Below are 14691 nucleotides of genomic sequence, written 5' to 3' on the forward strand. Positions count from 1 at the left end.
GTGGTGATTTAGCTGGCAAAGGAGAGCGTGCAGAGGGAAGGAGGCACCGCAAGAGGTGCTGCTGGATGCTTTTGCCTCCTGATATTGACCTTTTCGAGCTCGATAAATATGTAAAAAGAATCCTGGTGTTTTGGTATATTTTTTAAATGTTTTATTTTGAAATAAGTTACCTTCACTTATAGCCCAAGTGGTCAACATTTTACTTTGCTTTATCACTCTCTTTATTTCCTCTGTATATATCATTCTTCGCCAGATCTGAAAGTTGGAGATATGTTGTCCCTTTACCCCTAAGTACGTGTGTGTATTTCCTAAAAACAAGGATGTTCTCTTACATAAAAATCAGGAAATTAATATTGATTCAATGCCATTATCAAATCCAGCAGTTCTCAAAGCATTCTCTGAGATCCTCCTTAGAGCTGAGATTTCCAACTATTTTTTTTTTTTTTTTTTTTTTTTTTTTTTTTTTGCGGTACACGGGCCTCTCACTGCTGTGGCCTCTCCCGTTGAGGAGCACAGGCTCCAGACGCACAGGCTCACCAGCCATGGCTCACGGGCCCAGCCGCTCCGCGGCATGTGGGATCTTCCCGGACCGGGGCACGAACCCGCGTCCCCTGCATCGGCAGGCAGACTCTTAACCACTGCGCCACCAGGGAAGCCCTCCAACTATTTTTATAATAACATATAGACAGTATTTGACTTTTTCATTCCTATTCTTTCAAGAGTGTACAATGGGGTTTTCAGAGGCTTCATGGTAAGTCATGATCTCATTGCTCTAATGTCAGTATATAATGGATTTATTATTGTCATTTAAAAAATTATCATGAGTCAATATTTAACAATTTTTCTAGGTTGTAATTTCTCGTACAAGTAAAAATCTTAAGATATAAGCTATTTGGGGTGTTCAATAATTTTTAAGAATGTAAAGGGGTCTTGAGATCAAAATGTTTTGAGATATGTTGATTTGATGCAAAATTTAAAAAAAAATTTACCAATTGTCCCAATATGCACTTCTTTCTTTTTATTTTTTTTCTGGCTAGGATAAAACTCAGTTCATGTATCACATTTAGTTTTCCTGTCTCTTTAAAAGTCCCCTTTAACTTGGAACAGTTCTTCAGACTTTCTTTTTCTTGACATTTTTGAAGGATCCTTCTAGTTATTTTGTAGAGTGTTCCTTAATTTAGGTTTGTCTGATGTTTCTTCATGATTGGATTCAGATTCTACATTTTTGGCAGAAATACCACAAAAGTGACATGGTGTCTTTCTTGGTCCAATATCAGAAGTATATTCATTACTGGTGATGCTACCTTTGGCAATTTAGTGTGCAGTATTTAACACTCAAGTATATTAGTATAGTCTTTTCTGGCCAAATGATTCTTCCTTGTTCTCCATTTGAAGCTTTTTCTTGTAGGAGAGGAAAAAGTTTCTCTCACTCTCCTGAGGTCCCTGGCTGGGTCTGAAAATTAAAGTGACAAAGACAGATGAACAAAAGAAAAGCAGGGTTTTCCTGGTGGCGCAGTGGTTGAGAGTCTGCCTGCTGATGCAGGGGACGCGGGTTCGTGCCCCGGTCCGGGAAGATACCACATGCCGCTGAGCAGCTGGGCCCGGGAGCCATGGCTGCTGAGCCTGCGCGTCCGGAGCCTGTGCTCCGCAATGGGAGAGGCCATAACAGTGAGAGGCCTGTGTACCGCAAAAAAAAAAAAAGAGAGAAAAGCATACAAATTTATAAGTTTTACATGACATGAGAGCCTTCATAAGGAGATGAAAACCCAAAGAAACAGACATGTATAATTTTTTTTTTTTTTTTTGCGGTACGCGGGCCTCTCACTGTTGTGGCCTCTCCCGCTGGCCTCATGCCCAGCTGGAGCGGCATGTGGGATCTTCCTGGACCGGGGCACGAATCCGTGTCCCCTGCATCGGCAGGCGGATTCTCAACCACTGCGCCACCAGGGAAGCCCGACATGTGTAATTTTTGTTGTTAGGTTTGACGAAGCATGAGTACTCATGGAGGAACATGATAGGTTAAGGAATATGAGGTAGGCAGGGTAAACTGGGGGAAATTTATCAAGGCCTGTTGGTTCAGATTCTTCTTGGTGTGCTTTTGTCTTTGGAGATAAGGCTGCTCCCTCCCTCCCAGTATAGATAGGGCACCTCTCACATTTATGACCTGTTTCAGGAGAGAAGGGTGGGGACCTGGGGCCCTCTACCTGAGCGCTTGCACCTGGACAAACATCTCCTACAGCAACAGATACAAAGAAACTATGAGACTGCAAATAACTGCACCCGTGCACATTCAGAGGGGCAGTTATGAACAATAAGACACGAAAAGGCCACAAACCAACTGCCACTTCTGAGGCGCCAGGAGGAAAAGCAGGGTAGAGCAGACCCAAGTTTGGTTCAGGAACATCCTGAACTCCCTCCCTCTACACCCACCAGCACTATTAGGCTGTAAGAAGAAGACACACTGAGAAGGGCTTGTTTTTATCAGTGATAATAATTTGTTAGAGTAATACTTGTACAGTCCTTTGCAGCTTTCTAATACTTTTGCACGGTGTATATTATTCAAATCTTCAAATCTGGGAGAGGGGCCAAGTATCAGTATTAGAGGAGGAATTACAATTACAGAATCACGTATCTGCGCACTGCCAGGACACGGCTAAGTCAAATGAATACCAAAACAGTTAAATGACTATTTTAGGCAGCAGATACTCTCCTGTCTGGTTTCTGAGGAGTTACAGAGGCAGGAAGACAAGGGAAAAAGAATTTGGGAGAATCTGGGGGCAGAAGGGTGGAAACATGGAAGGAGGCACACGATTAGGATTAGGATTCAGCACAAAGCTGGGATTCAGGGATGACTGTCTCTCAGGCCGGGGTCTGTGAAAAGAAACCGGGGCAGAAACTACTGTCTGGGCACCAGTGAGTCGGGCTGGGGTGTGGGGGCGGAGAAGGGGGTTGCGGGACTCCAGCATCCGGGCGGGGCTCATCTAGCTGTACGGGGGACAGGACCAAGAGTGGGCGGGGCCGGACCGAGAGCGGGTGGGGCCTCTCGCGGGGGCGGGGCCCCACGGAGAGCTCAGATGGGCGGGACCAACCGGTGGTGGGCGCGGCCTACGTGGGCGGGCCGTCGACTCGCGGGTTCGGGGGGTCGGAGCGCGCTTCCAGGTGTCCCCGGCAGAGGGCGCGGGCAGCTGCGCAGCCCGCGGAGTCCCGAGGCCGGAAGCCGCGCGGCGCCGCCCCGCTCGCCCCAGCCGTCGCCATGAAGGCCGTGGTGCAGCGCGTCACCCGGGCCAGCGTCACAGGTCAGTCGGGCGGGGCCGGGCCGGGCTGGACGCCCCCGGGCCGCCGCCGGCCGCGCGCGAGCCCGGCCCCCGCCGCCCCGAGTCCCCGCCGTCCTGGGGCGCCGTCCACGGGCTGCAGGGTCTCCGCCTAGTGTCGCGGTGACCGCGCCTCGTCGTCTTCTGCAGCGTTTCCTTTAGTCCGGAGCGCAGGTGGCCTCCCGCATCCCCCGAGCGTCCCCCGAGCATCCCCCGGCCCGCCCTTCCACGCGGTGTTGCACAGACGACGCGTTCGGAGCGTTTCCGGGGCACACACCCCCTCCCCAGCCTTCTGCTCCGCGTTTCCCTTTCTAGCCGGTTTTCTCCGTGTCCCGGTTCACCTGGAGCTTGACTTCCCTAAGGTGCCCACTCGTGACAGGTGCTCGTAGGGGTGGGTTCTGACCGTGTCTGCCCACGTGACCCGGGTGGGAGCCCAGAGGATCCAGGATGAGATGTTTCTCTTTTCCACCAGTTTCATGTGAACCGAGCCACGCAACCATCAGTCATGGCTTGAACACTGCGGTCTAGTTTGAACATCAGGGGTCCAGATGATTAATAGGTAGAAGGAAGTCCTTTTAAAAACTCAAGCCAAGATAAGCAGAAATAGAGACACAGAGGTAGAGAACAAATGAATGGACACCAAGGGGGAAGGGGTGGGTGGGATGGATTGGGAGATGGGGATTGACATATATACACCTACACTATTGATACTATGTATAAAATAGATAACTAATGAGAGCCTACTGTACAGCACAGGGAACTCTACTCAGTGCTCTGTGGTGACCTAAATGGGAAGGAAATCTAAAAAAGAGGGGATATATATACACATATAGCTGATACACTTTGCTGTACATCAGAAACTAACACAACATTGTAAAGCAACTATACTCCGATTAAAAAAAAAACCGAGTGAAGATAGTATAGATGTTAAAAATTCTTTGAATGATTAACTTTACATTGTCTTATAGTCTTTCCTGTTTTTATTGGCAGAATTCTAATATTGTTTCAGTTCAAGTAGTTCTAGATATCCTTTCCTTCAAGCCTATACCAAATGTGTGTTTCTATGTTCAGGAAAGTATAAATCTAAAAACGAAACAACAAAATCTGCTAAAGAAACGATCAAACTCAGTAAAACCATATATTTAGATCCGAGATTCTACTTTTCAGTTCTGGCTAATGATTTCTAAGCTGTTCTGATAAGTGATTTTTTTTTTTTTTTTTTTGCGGTACGCGGGCCTCTCACTGTCGTGGCCTCTCCAGTTGCGGAGCACAGGCTCCGGACGCGCAGGCTCAGCGGCCATGGCTCACGGGCCCAGCCGGTCCGCGGCATGTGGGATCTTCCCGGACCGGGGCATGAACCCGTGTCCCCTGCATCGGCAGGCGGACTCTCAACCACTGCGCCACCAGGGAAGCCCTGATAAGTGATTTTGGATATCGTCCTGGAGTAGTAGGGAATAGTATAGCTCTGGGATTTATGGAATTTTAAAACAAAGTGTTTTTTTTTTTTTTTTTTTTTTTTTTTTAGCATTTTAGTTAATATGTAACTTCACTAAAACTGGGAAAATTCATAGATGAAAAGATTTTCTTGCTTTTTTTGAGAAGAATCTTACAGCCTGGCCTGTGTGGTCATGATGGCCAGTGAGCAGACTTCGGAGAATGTAAGTTTTGATCAGAATGGAGAACTCTCCATTGTGCTGATCTGGAATATCAAAAACACATTTCTGTGAGATTAGCCGAGTAGTTTGAATGATCTTACTTTACTATTTAAGTTGTATGCTTTTAGTTAAAAACAACAAGTTAACTGTGCTGGAGGAAACTTTGAGTTAGCCTTGTCTTCTACTTGCATTGTAATGGAGAGAGGTTTTCTGATTCCTTTAGAATGTGACTGACTGGCTTCACTTCCCATGTGGCCTTTCTCGAATGGCATTTTATTTCAAAGGTTCTAAAATGTCACTTCCGGTTTTATAGGTGGGACAGAGTGTTAGGAGTCACATATTACGTGGCAGGCTCACTTTATGAGCTTGGTCAGGCACATTTGATGCCTTAACATGGTTATTGTGATGATCCAATTTTAAAAGCTTTATGACAGAACACTTCAAACATATTCATGTGGTTACACAGATGGAATAGTACCATAACCCCCATGTCCATCCCTCAGCTTTATAAGCCGAAATCTGAATAGAATCATAGAATGTTGGGAAGAGATTGGTTGGGTTTGAATGCGTTAATTTGCGAGCTAGTGAATTCTTCTCAAAGAGGAGGTCTTGGGTGATGCCACTGTACATGGCATCAAATAAACATTGACCAAATAGCTCAGGTCTTTTCTAGCCCTGTGACCTTTTGTCTAAAATGGTGATTCTTAAGTTTTTCCCCTTGGAAATCCGTTTGTCTATAATAAAACATCCCTTTAACCTCGTAATTCTTCTGCCTGAAGGAGGGACAAAACTTCTCCAAAATGAGAGAGCGAATTGTGTCATCTCAAGGCTTTGGTGCATAATTCATTTCTTGTTAGGATAATACCACATTATAAAAATATTGGAACTGTTCAAATAGTGATTTGAATCACTTCAAATAGTGATTCTATTTTTGAGAATCTATTCTAAGAAGATAATCCTAATTATAGAAAAAGCTTTAGAAGGATGAACAGGTGGAGCACAGAGGATCCTTAGGGCAGTGAAACTACTCTGTACGATACTGTCATGGTGGATACGTATCATTACATTTATCCAAACCGATAGAATGTCCAACACCAAGAGTGAGCCCTCATGTAAACTGTGGACTTTGAGTGATAATGAGGTGTCAGTGTAGGTTCATCATTTGGAACAAATGTACCATCTGGAGGACGTTGATAGTGGGGAGACTGCATGTGGGGCTGAGGGTATATGGGAAATCTCTATGCCCTCTGTTCAGTTTCACTGGGAACCTAAAACTGCTGTATATACGAAAGTATATTAAAAAAAACACCCAAAACTTTAGTGTATAAAGATTTTCACCACAGTGTTACCTATTGAAGTGAAAAATTTTAAAACAAGCCATTTATCCAGCCAAATAGGATGGTTAGTGCATCCATGGATGGAATGCAAATGTTCCACTGGATGGGCTGCAACTATTAAAAGATGCTTAGGAAAAGCTCATAATGTGGAAAAATCCTTATGAAATGTTAAAAAATGAGACACGGGCTTCCCTGGTGGCGCAGTGGTTGAGAGTCCGCCTGCCGATGCAGGGGACACGGGTTCGTGCCCCGGTCTGGGAGGATCCCACATGCCGCGGAGCGGCTGGACCCGTGAGCCATGGCCGCTGAGCCTGCGCGTCCGGAGCCTGTGCTCCGCAACGGGAGAGGCCACAACAGTGAGAGGCCCGCGTACCGCAAAAAAAAAGATGAGACACAAAAATTTATACACAATATTATTCTGGTAGTTGAGAACAAATATGAAGTAAAATCTGTGAATAGAGGAAATATCAAAAGGAAATCAGTAACGTACTAAAGTGCTTGTCTTCAGTTGTTCTTTTTTCTTTCCTGTTTCTTTTATTTTTTAAAGTTTTCTATACTGCATATGCATTACTTTAATGGTGGACATAGTTCAATCATCATTCTTTTTTAAGTTTTTAAAATATACTCGGGAAAATTTAAAAAATATATTGATATTGTAAGAAAATAATATTGACTTACTTAAAGAACAAATAAAGCCACAGTTTTCTAAAGCACTGCAAACAAGCAAGCAACCCCAGTTGTTTACTGCTTCTGTCAGGATAGCTGATTTCTGTTTCAGATTTTGAGTCAGTGGCTCAAAGGACAGTAAATCACTCATAGTCCATTATAAAAAAAAAGCAGCACAGAAGAAAATATTAAAATATTTGTGTCTTCTTAATCATAAAACTAAGAGAAGTTAAGCTTTAATAGGAATTATTTCAGGGACTTCCCTGGTGGTCTAGCGGTTAAGACTCCGTGCTCCCAATGCAGGGGGCTTGGGTTCGATCCCTGGTCAGGGAACTAGATCCCGCATGGCGCAACTAAGATCCTGTGTGCCGCAGCTAAGACTGGCTCAGCCAAAATAAATAAATCAGTAAATATTCTTTAAAAAAGAGTTATTTCAGGAACAAACTGATGCCCGTGCTCCCCTTGGGTCTGTCAGATGGTCCCTCGTCAGACACCTGCAGGAAGAGGGTTTCTCACTCTTCCTTAGCTTGCAGGATGTGGCAACATGGTACAGTCTGTGATGCCTTGTCGGGTATATTTATAAATATTATTATCTAGCAGAAGCGAATAATGAGAAAATGGCAGAATCGACCTTTCTCCTGATTGGAACATTAGGTCAGTATACAATAAAAGAACCAAACATCAATAATCTAATGAGCTTTGGCAAAAAGTTGGCCAAAAAAAAGGAAAATTATGAAGATCAACATTTGAAACATGGATTTAGTTTCACCACCATAATGATGTGTCTTGACCTAAGTACTGTGCCAGCACTGAGATACTGTCTAGTGGTAGCAGAGTGTACATTTGATGCTAAATACATATGCAAATGTTTGGAATAGGAATCTATGTTCAAAGAATTTTTTTTATGCATGGGCTGCCTCACTCAAAATGATTTGGAGATCATTGGCTTAGAATGCAACGTTAGTAATAAACTGGGAAATAATAGAAGTTTGCTGACTTGAAGCTTAACTTTTATTTTTTTTAATTTATTTATTTTAAATTAAATTAATTTATTTATTTATATTTTATTTTTGGCTGCGTTGGGTCTTCGTTGCTGTGCGCGGGCTTTCTCTAGTTGCAGCAAGTGGGAGCTACTCTTCGTTGTGGTGCGCAGGCTTCTCATTGCGGTGGCTTCTCTTGTTGCCGAGCATGGGCTCTAGGCATGCAGGTTCAGTAGCTGTGGCTCACGGGCTCTAGAGCACAGGCTCAGTAGTTGTGGCGCACGGGCTTAGTTGCTCCATGGCACGTGGGATCTTCCCGGACCAGGGCTCAAACCCATGTCCCCTGCGTTAGCAGGCGGATTCTTAACCACTGCGCCACCAGGGAAGCCCCTGGAAGCTTAACTTTTAAACTGTGTTTTTTATGTATGATATATTTATCTTTTCTGCAGTAAGTAGAGAAATCATTTATTTTTATGACACAAATGTTTTCCATTGTGCATTGTGTATTGTGTTATCAGGTTTGCTGATTTCCAAGAAGAGCAGGCATCTCCTTTTTGAGAATTACTGTAGCTGAGCTGGATTCTCTGGGGAGAAAAACTTTTGTTGTTACAGATGGGCAAATTCATAGAAAGTTTCAGGGGTCTCACCTAAGGTAGCACAGATGAAAACGCGGCCTGAGAATCCTGCGTAATGGTTGTTCACTTCACACCTCATTCATTCCAAATGTAAAGTCAGAATGGACAAAGTATGATTATCATACTGCATCGACGTAACCCCTTTCACGTTTCAGTACCTACTGACTTTGCCAGAGAAGTTACGAGAAGTATGTGTGATGTTTAAACTTTCCTGTGGATGCTCCAATGTGCTTCACAGCACCTGTTTGGTTTTCCCTTTTGTTTCCTTTCCCTTTTGTCTCTTTTCCCTTTTGTTTCCTTTCCAGTTGGTGGAGAACAGATAAGTGCCATCGGACGGGGCATCTGCGTGTTGCTGGGTATTTCCCTGGAAGATTCACAGAAGGAACTGGAGCACATGTAAGAGGCGGATCTCCACGTCACTGCCTTTCTAGTGGGACATGTGCTGGTCATCTAGCTGGCTGGCTAGCTATTTAAATAAATTATACATACATACATATATATATATATATATATATGGAACTTCCATAGTATTTTGCTCCTATAAAGTGAGACTCTGTCAGTTTTACCCATGTCCCTTTTTTTTTTTTTTTTTTGCGTTACGCGGGCCTCTCAGTGTTGTGGCCTCTCCCGTTGCGGCCTCTCCCGTTGCGGAGCACAGGCTCCGGACGCTCAGGCTCAGCGGCCATGGCTCACGGGCCCAGCCGCTCCGCGGCATGTGGGATCTTCCCGGACCGGGGCACGAACCCGTGTCCCCTGAATCGGCAAGCGGACGCTCAACCACTGCGCCACCAGGGAAGCCCCCATGTCCCTTTTGATGCAGTGTGGTTATCTCTGTGTCACAGATGGGGAGAGCGAGGAAGAGCCGTCACCCAGTGAGTCAGCGACAGGGCAGGAGCACAACTTAGCTTCTGTCCCTATTTGCTGCTGCAGCCTTGAACCATTCTCTTAGTGTGAAAACCAAGCCTCTTTTCATAGGAATGTTTTATGTTTTCAGTTTGAGCAGTATGATCTGGGCACTGTTTACACATGTTAAGAATGCCCAGTTGTTCACCATTCACATTAGGATATGGAGCTCAGAGAGGTTACGTTACCTGCCGAAGGTCATGCACACGTCCTTAGCAAAAAGCCTGACTCCACATTAGAACCTAGGCCACCTAGCCTGGAAGCCAGTGCTCTTTTTACTAAGGTGGGAGGTTTGTCATTGCTGTTGGCCCTTAGTACAGGCAGCCTGCCCCTCCTCATGTTCATTCTCCCCTGCACCACTTCGCACATGTACTTCAGATGCTTGGATCCATTTTCTCTGCCCCTGGTGCCCAGAGCCTATATGTGATGGTTGCCCAGTTGTCCCTTTTGTATTAGGTTGAAAACCAGACTTGGAACCAAGCTCCTGCTAAGGTGTTGATGACTAGTTCAATAACACTCACGGATGTTGGTATTTTAAAAGCTGTCCCCTGGATACGCAAAGAGGGAGCGAAGTGGTGTAGTGGTTAAAAGCCCGGGGACTGGTCTGAATCTCTCCGTGGCTCTGACAAAATGGAGAGCTAGTACCTAACTTGGTTAAGAGCAATGACTCAACATAAGGCAGACCCCGCTGTGGAGAAGGGGTGATGAATAGCACGCACCGCAGAGGGTGCCCATGTAAGGTGTCAGCGAATGAGTATTTGTTCAGGCTTTGAACAGGTCTTCAACATCATCCGGAAAGGTGGCTTCAAATGGTGGAATTGCAGCTTTCGCGGAGGTAGTTCTTTGTCATTCGTCTCAAGTCTGACCTTATAAATGCTACCTGGTCCTCCTCCTTGCCAGGGTGGTCGTCCTTTGTCATCCACGTGTATAGGGAAAACCCCGCTGGGGCGTAAGGAGCATGTGACATAGTTGTCAAGGTGTCTTTCCCCAGATTGTTTTGCATTTCTGCAATGACCATGAGTTTTCTCCAGGGTATTTGCTGAATTGTTCATTTTGAGAAGTTCCAAGAAAGGGTATAAAAGCGGGACATCGTTTATTCCAGTGTAGAGATGGAATTCTGTAAAAAATCAGAATTGAGCCCATGTTTCATCCGGTTCCCACCGGAAGCTGCTATGAATTGGAGGGGCTGACAAAAAAAAAAAAAAAGCAAATCACCAATCAACGCTAAGAGGTAGGACTATTATTACCCCTATTACAGATGCGGAAACTGAGGCACAGAGTAGAAAGTAACTTGCCTAAGGTCACCCCTCCTGTAAGTGATGGAGCCAGCACAATGTCCCTAGTCAGCAGGGTGCTGGTGACATTTGGGGGTGTGGGTGTGTCTGGGGGGCTTGTGATTCTCCAGGTGGCTCTCACCCCTGTTTTCCCCCAGGGTCCGGAAGATCTTAAACCTGCGTGTGTTTGAGGATGAAAGTGGGAAACACTGGTCGAAGAGCGTGATGGACAAGCAGTATGAGGTGCTGTGCATCAGCCAGTTCACCCTGCAGTGCGTCCTCAAGGGGAACAAGCCCGACTTCCACCTGGCGATGCCTTCAGAGCAGGCGGAGGGCTTCTACAACGGCTTCCTGGAGCAGCTGCGCAAGGCATACCGGCCGGAGCTTGTCAAAGGTAGGCGGGAGCCCAGCGCCCAGGAGGGCGTCCCCTGGACACTTCCCAGCAGGGGAGAGGCAATCTGCAGATGCAACATTTCCTTTTCCAGAAAGTTCACTGTTTACGCTTATTACTTTCTGAAAACAGCATGAGGGCCGCTGCCTCCACCACTGTTGTGCGTGTCCTCTGAATGCCCCAGTACTGTTTACCCTTCTTTATTCTTCTGTCCACATTTGGAACGTTTAGCAGCCCAGCAGTGCACTTGATACAGTGGTGGTTCATTTCGGTTGCTTATCCTGCGCAACAGAGAAATACAACTGCCAGACGCAAATGGGAGCCATGTGTCATTTTAAATTTCTAGGAGCCATATTAAAGAAAAACAAACAAGTGAAATTAATTTTAAAACTGTATTTCATTTAGCCCAGTATATCCACAATATTCTGATTTCACCCTGTCGTCAATGTAAAGAGTTATTAATGAGATAACTCACATTCCTTCTTCTTACTGAAGTCTTTCATCGTCACAGTGCATCTGGATTCAGACCAGCCACATGTCCAGCACCTGGTGGCCATGTGTGGCCCTCGGCTGTCATTTGGACAGTGTAGGCTTAACGGCTTGTCGTGGGGACTGCCAGCCTAGCCTGACTGATCAAGATTAAGCCTAGAAAACGCCTGAGAAGAGTGGGCCTGGTTTGTGGGAGGATTATGAATCGGAACTTATGAATCTTCTTAAGAGGGTGTGTTTCTAGTCTGTTTTCATGTTCCTAGTGTGCTTTTCCTTCAGAGTTACTGGGAAGCGTATTTAGCTTCCTTTGGTGATGCACCTCAGGGTGAGAACTTGCTCAGCAGGATGTCTGCTTCCGAGTCTGACCGCAGCTGCTCCTGCTGCTGTCGGACTCTCGTAGCTGTTGAGTAGTTGTTAATAGTTGACTCTGTAGTGTTTCCTACACTTTAACTTTCAGTGGGTTAGACAAACCCAGGTCCCTTTGTTATCGGGCCTGTTTTCAACCATAAGTAATAAAAGTCATGACATGACTTTGGAACTCTGTAGCAGAGCCCCACATCTCTGAGGATCGTCAGCTCCTCAGATGGCTCGTGTTCTGAGGAGTGATGTTCCAGCCCCTCACTGGTATTTCCTTTCGTTTTAATTCTCCTCTTACTTGTGTCAGGTGTCCATTTGCCAAAAGGACAAATGGATTCTATGTGATCAGGATCCTCCCGCCTTAAATTAAATCCTGCTCTTTACTTGGGTCCTGGTAGAGCAGCATATATTCGCTTCTTCGGGGAACATCCAAGTTTTAGAACTCCATTGGCACGTCCGGTTGTGGATGTCCACTGGGGTCCTCTGTCCGTCGTGGCTTTGCTGCAGACAAGGTTCTTCCCAGAATTAGCGATTAAGTCAAGTGCTTTGAATAATAATTTTTCTTGGCTGAGCCAAGGATTAATGCTGCCAGCATTGTCTTCTCTGCTTGATGTCTATAGAATCATCCCATTTCTGAGTAATCTCAGACGTATTTGGGGATGCACTGAAGTCCTTTGAAGGATGAGCAGAAGAATATCATGAAAGGGCTTCCCTGGTGGCGCAGTGGTTAAGAATCCGCCTGCCAGTGCAGGGGACACGGGTTCGAGCCCTGGTCCGGGAAAGATCCCACATGCCACAGAGCAACTAAGCCTGTGCTCTAGAGCCCACATGCCACAACTACTGAAGCCCGCCTAGAGCCCGTGCTCCGCAACAAGAGAAGCCACCGCGATGAGAAGCCCACGCACCGCAACGAAGAGTAGCCCCCGCTTGCCACAACTGGAGAAAGCCCGTGCGCAGCAATGAAGACCCAACGCAGCCAGAAATAAATAAATTTATACATAAAAAAAGGAATATCAGGAAAGCACAGGTGAAGGCCCTTTCCATGGGAGAACAGTGATGATCATGAAGGAATGCTGAAATTTATACATAAAAAAAGGAATATCATGAAAGCACAGGTGAAGGCCCTTTCCATGGGAGAACAGTGATGATCATGAAGGAATGCTTGAGTGAAAACAAAACCACTTTCATCTAAAGCCTTAAAGAGGAACGTTTTATTATTCAGTGCTTTGTGTTCCTAAAAACACCTTTTACGTTTTGAAAAAAATCTGTATTTCATCCAGGTTATTATATGAAGTGCCTGAAGCAATGTACTGTAAACAGTATAATTTTTTTTTTTTGCGGTACGCAGACCTCTCACTGTTGTGGCCTCTCCCGTTGCGGAGCACAGGCTCCGGATGCGCAGGCTCAGCAGCCATGGCTCACGGGCCCAGCCGCTCCATGGCATGTGGGATCTTCCCGGACCGGGGCACGAACCCGCGTCCCCTGCATCGGCAGGTGGACTCTCAACCACTGCGCCACCAGGGAAGCCCCAACAGCATAATTTTATAATGTATCAGAATTTAAGCTCATAGGATATGATACCTCTGATCATTTTGATGAAAAACCAACATGAATTATGCCACAGGTTTTAATCAGAATTTATTTTCTGCTCCTTTGGGCTTTCAGAGGCACTACAGTGATTTCCCAGGGCCTCACTCACTCTTCGCCTTTTATCTCCTTTATGGTCTTTAGTGGAATGAAGCGCAGGGAGCGTGTTTTACATGCTTGCTGTGTTTTGGTAAATTTTGAGATTCTGGCTTCCAGCTCCAGTACAGAAAGTCCTCTGTGACCTGGAGGGAAGATGGAACACAAACTGCTAAATACGTTTTCTTTCTTCTAGGATTTTCTGGACCTCTTTAGTGACTTTAAGACTTAAAGAGTTTCATTCAAAAATTAAAACATTTAACCCTAACCCTAAAAAATTAAAAACATTTTCCAGTTTTATTGAGGTATAGTTGACCTATAACACTCCATTAGTTTTAGTGGTACAACGTGGTGATTTGATATTCACATATATTGTGAAATGATCACGGCAATAAGTTCACAGCCATCACCTCACATGGGTTGACAGCTAAGGTAAGGGTGCTGCACCTCACATCCCCAGAACTTAGTTATCTTCTAACTGGAAGTTTGTACCTTTTGACCACCTGCACCCTCCAACTTTGGCAACCACCAGTCTCTTTGTATTTATGGGTTGGTTTTTTTTAGGTTTCGTAATATAAGTAAGATCAGACAGTGTCTTTCTTTGTCCAACTTTTTTCACTCAGCGTAAAGCCCTCACGGTCCATCCATGTCATCACGCATGGCAGGATCTCCTCCTTTTGTGGCTGACAGGTATCCCACTGTGTGGCGAGACCACATCTTCTTTATCCCTTCATCACCAGCGGACATTTAGGTTGCTTCCATGTCTTGGCTGTTAGTTGAATTAGACATTTATTTTCACTCCCTTCCTCTTTAATGACTGAAACTTTATTTCAAATGCGTATTTAATCTGCTTCCCTTACGTGTTGTTAAGGGCTGGATGGAGGGTGGCTCATCGTCCTTTTACTCCTCTCTCTTGCTCCTGCGCCTCCACTGGTACCCATTGCCTTCTGGCGCTTTCGCCAGCTGCAGCTCCTCTCCACTGCCCAGCCGTGGCTCATGGGCTGGATGGT

The 14691-nt window shown here is 45.5% G+C and overlaps 1 protein-coding gene across 2 annotated transcripts in view; it reads left to right on the forward strand.

Annotated features, from left to right (window-relative positions):
• The first annotated feature begins 3167 nt into the window (after window positions 1-3167).
• Window positions 3168-14691, forward strand: part of DTD1 (D-aminoacyl-tRNA deacylase 1) — a 109419-nt gene continuing 97895 nt past the window's right edge. For both annotated transcript variants that reach the window (XM_081256839.1, XM_081256838.1), the window contains exons 1-3: window positions 3168-3296; window positions 8890-8980; window positions 10920-11155. In XM_081256839.1, the coding sequence (XP_081112965.1) occupies window positions 3254-3296; window positions 8890-8980; window positions 10920-11155 (370 nt within the window). In that variant the 5' untranslated portion in view covers window positions 3168-3253. The remainder of the gene's footprint in view (window positions 3297-8889; window positions 8981-10919; window positions 11156-14691) is intronic.

The sequence above is a fragment of the Mesoplodon bidens genome, assembly GCF_964165515.1.
Source record: "Mesoplodon bidens genome assembly, chromosome: 15".
NCBI lineage: Eukaryota > Metazoa > Chordata > Mammalia > Artiodactyla > Ziphiidae > Mesoplodon > Mesoplodon bidens.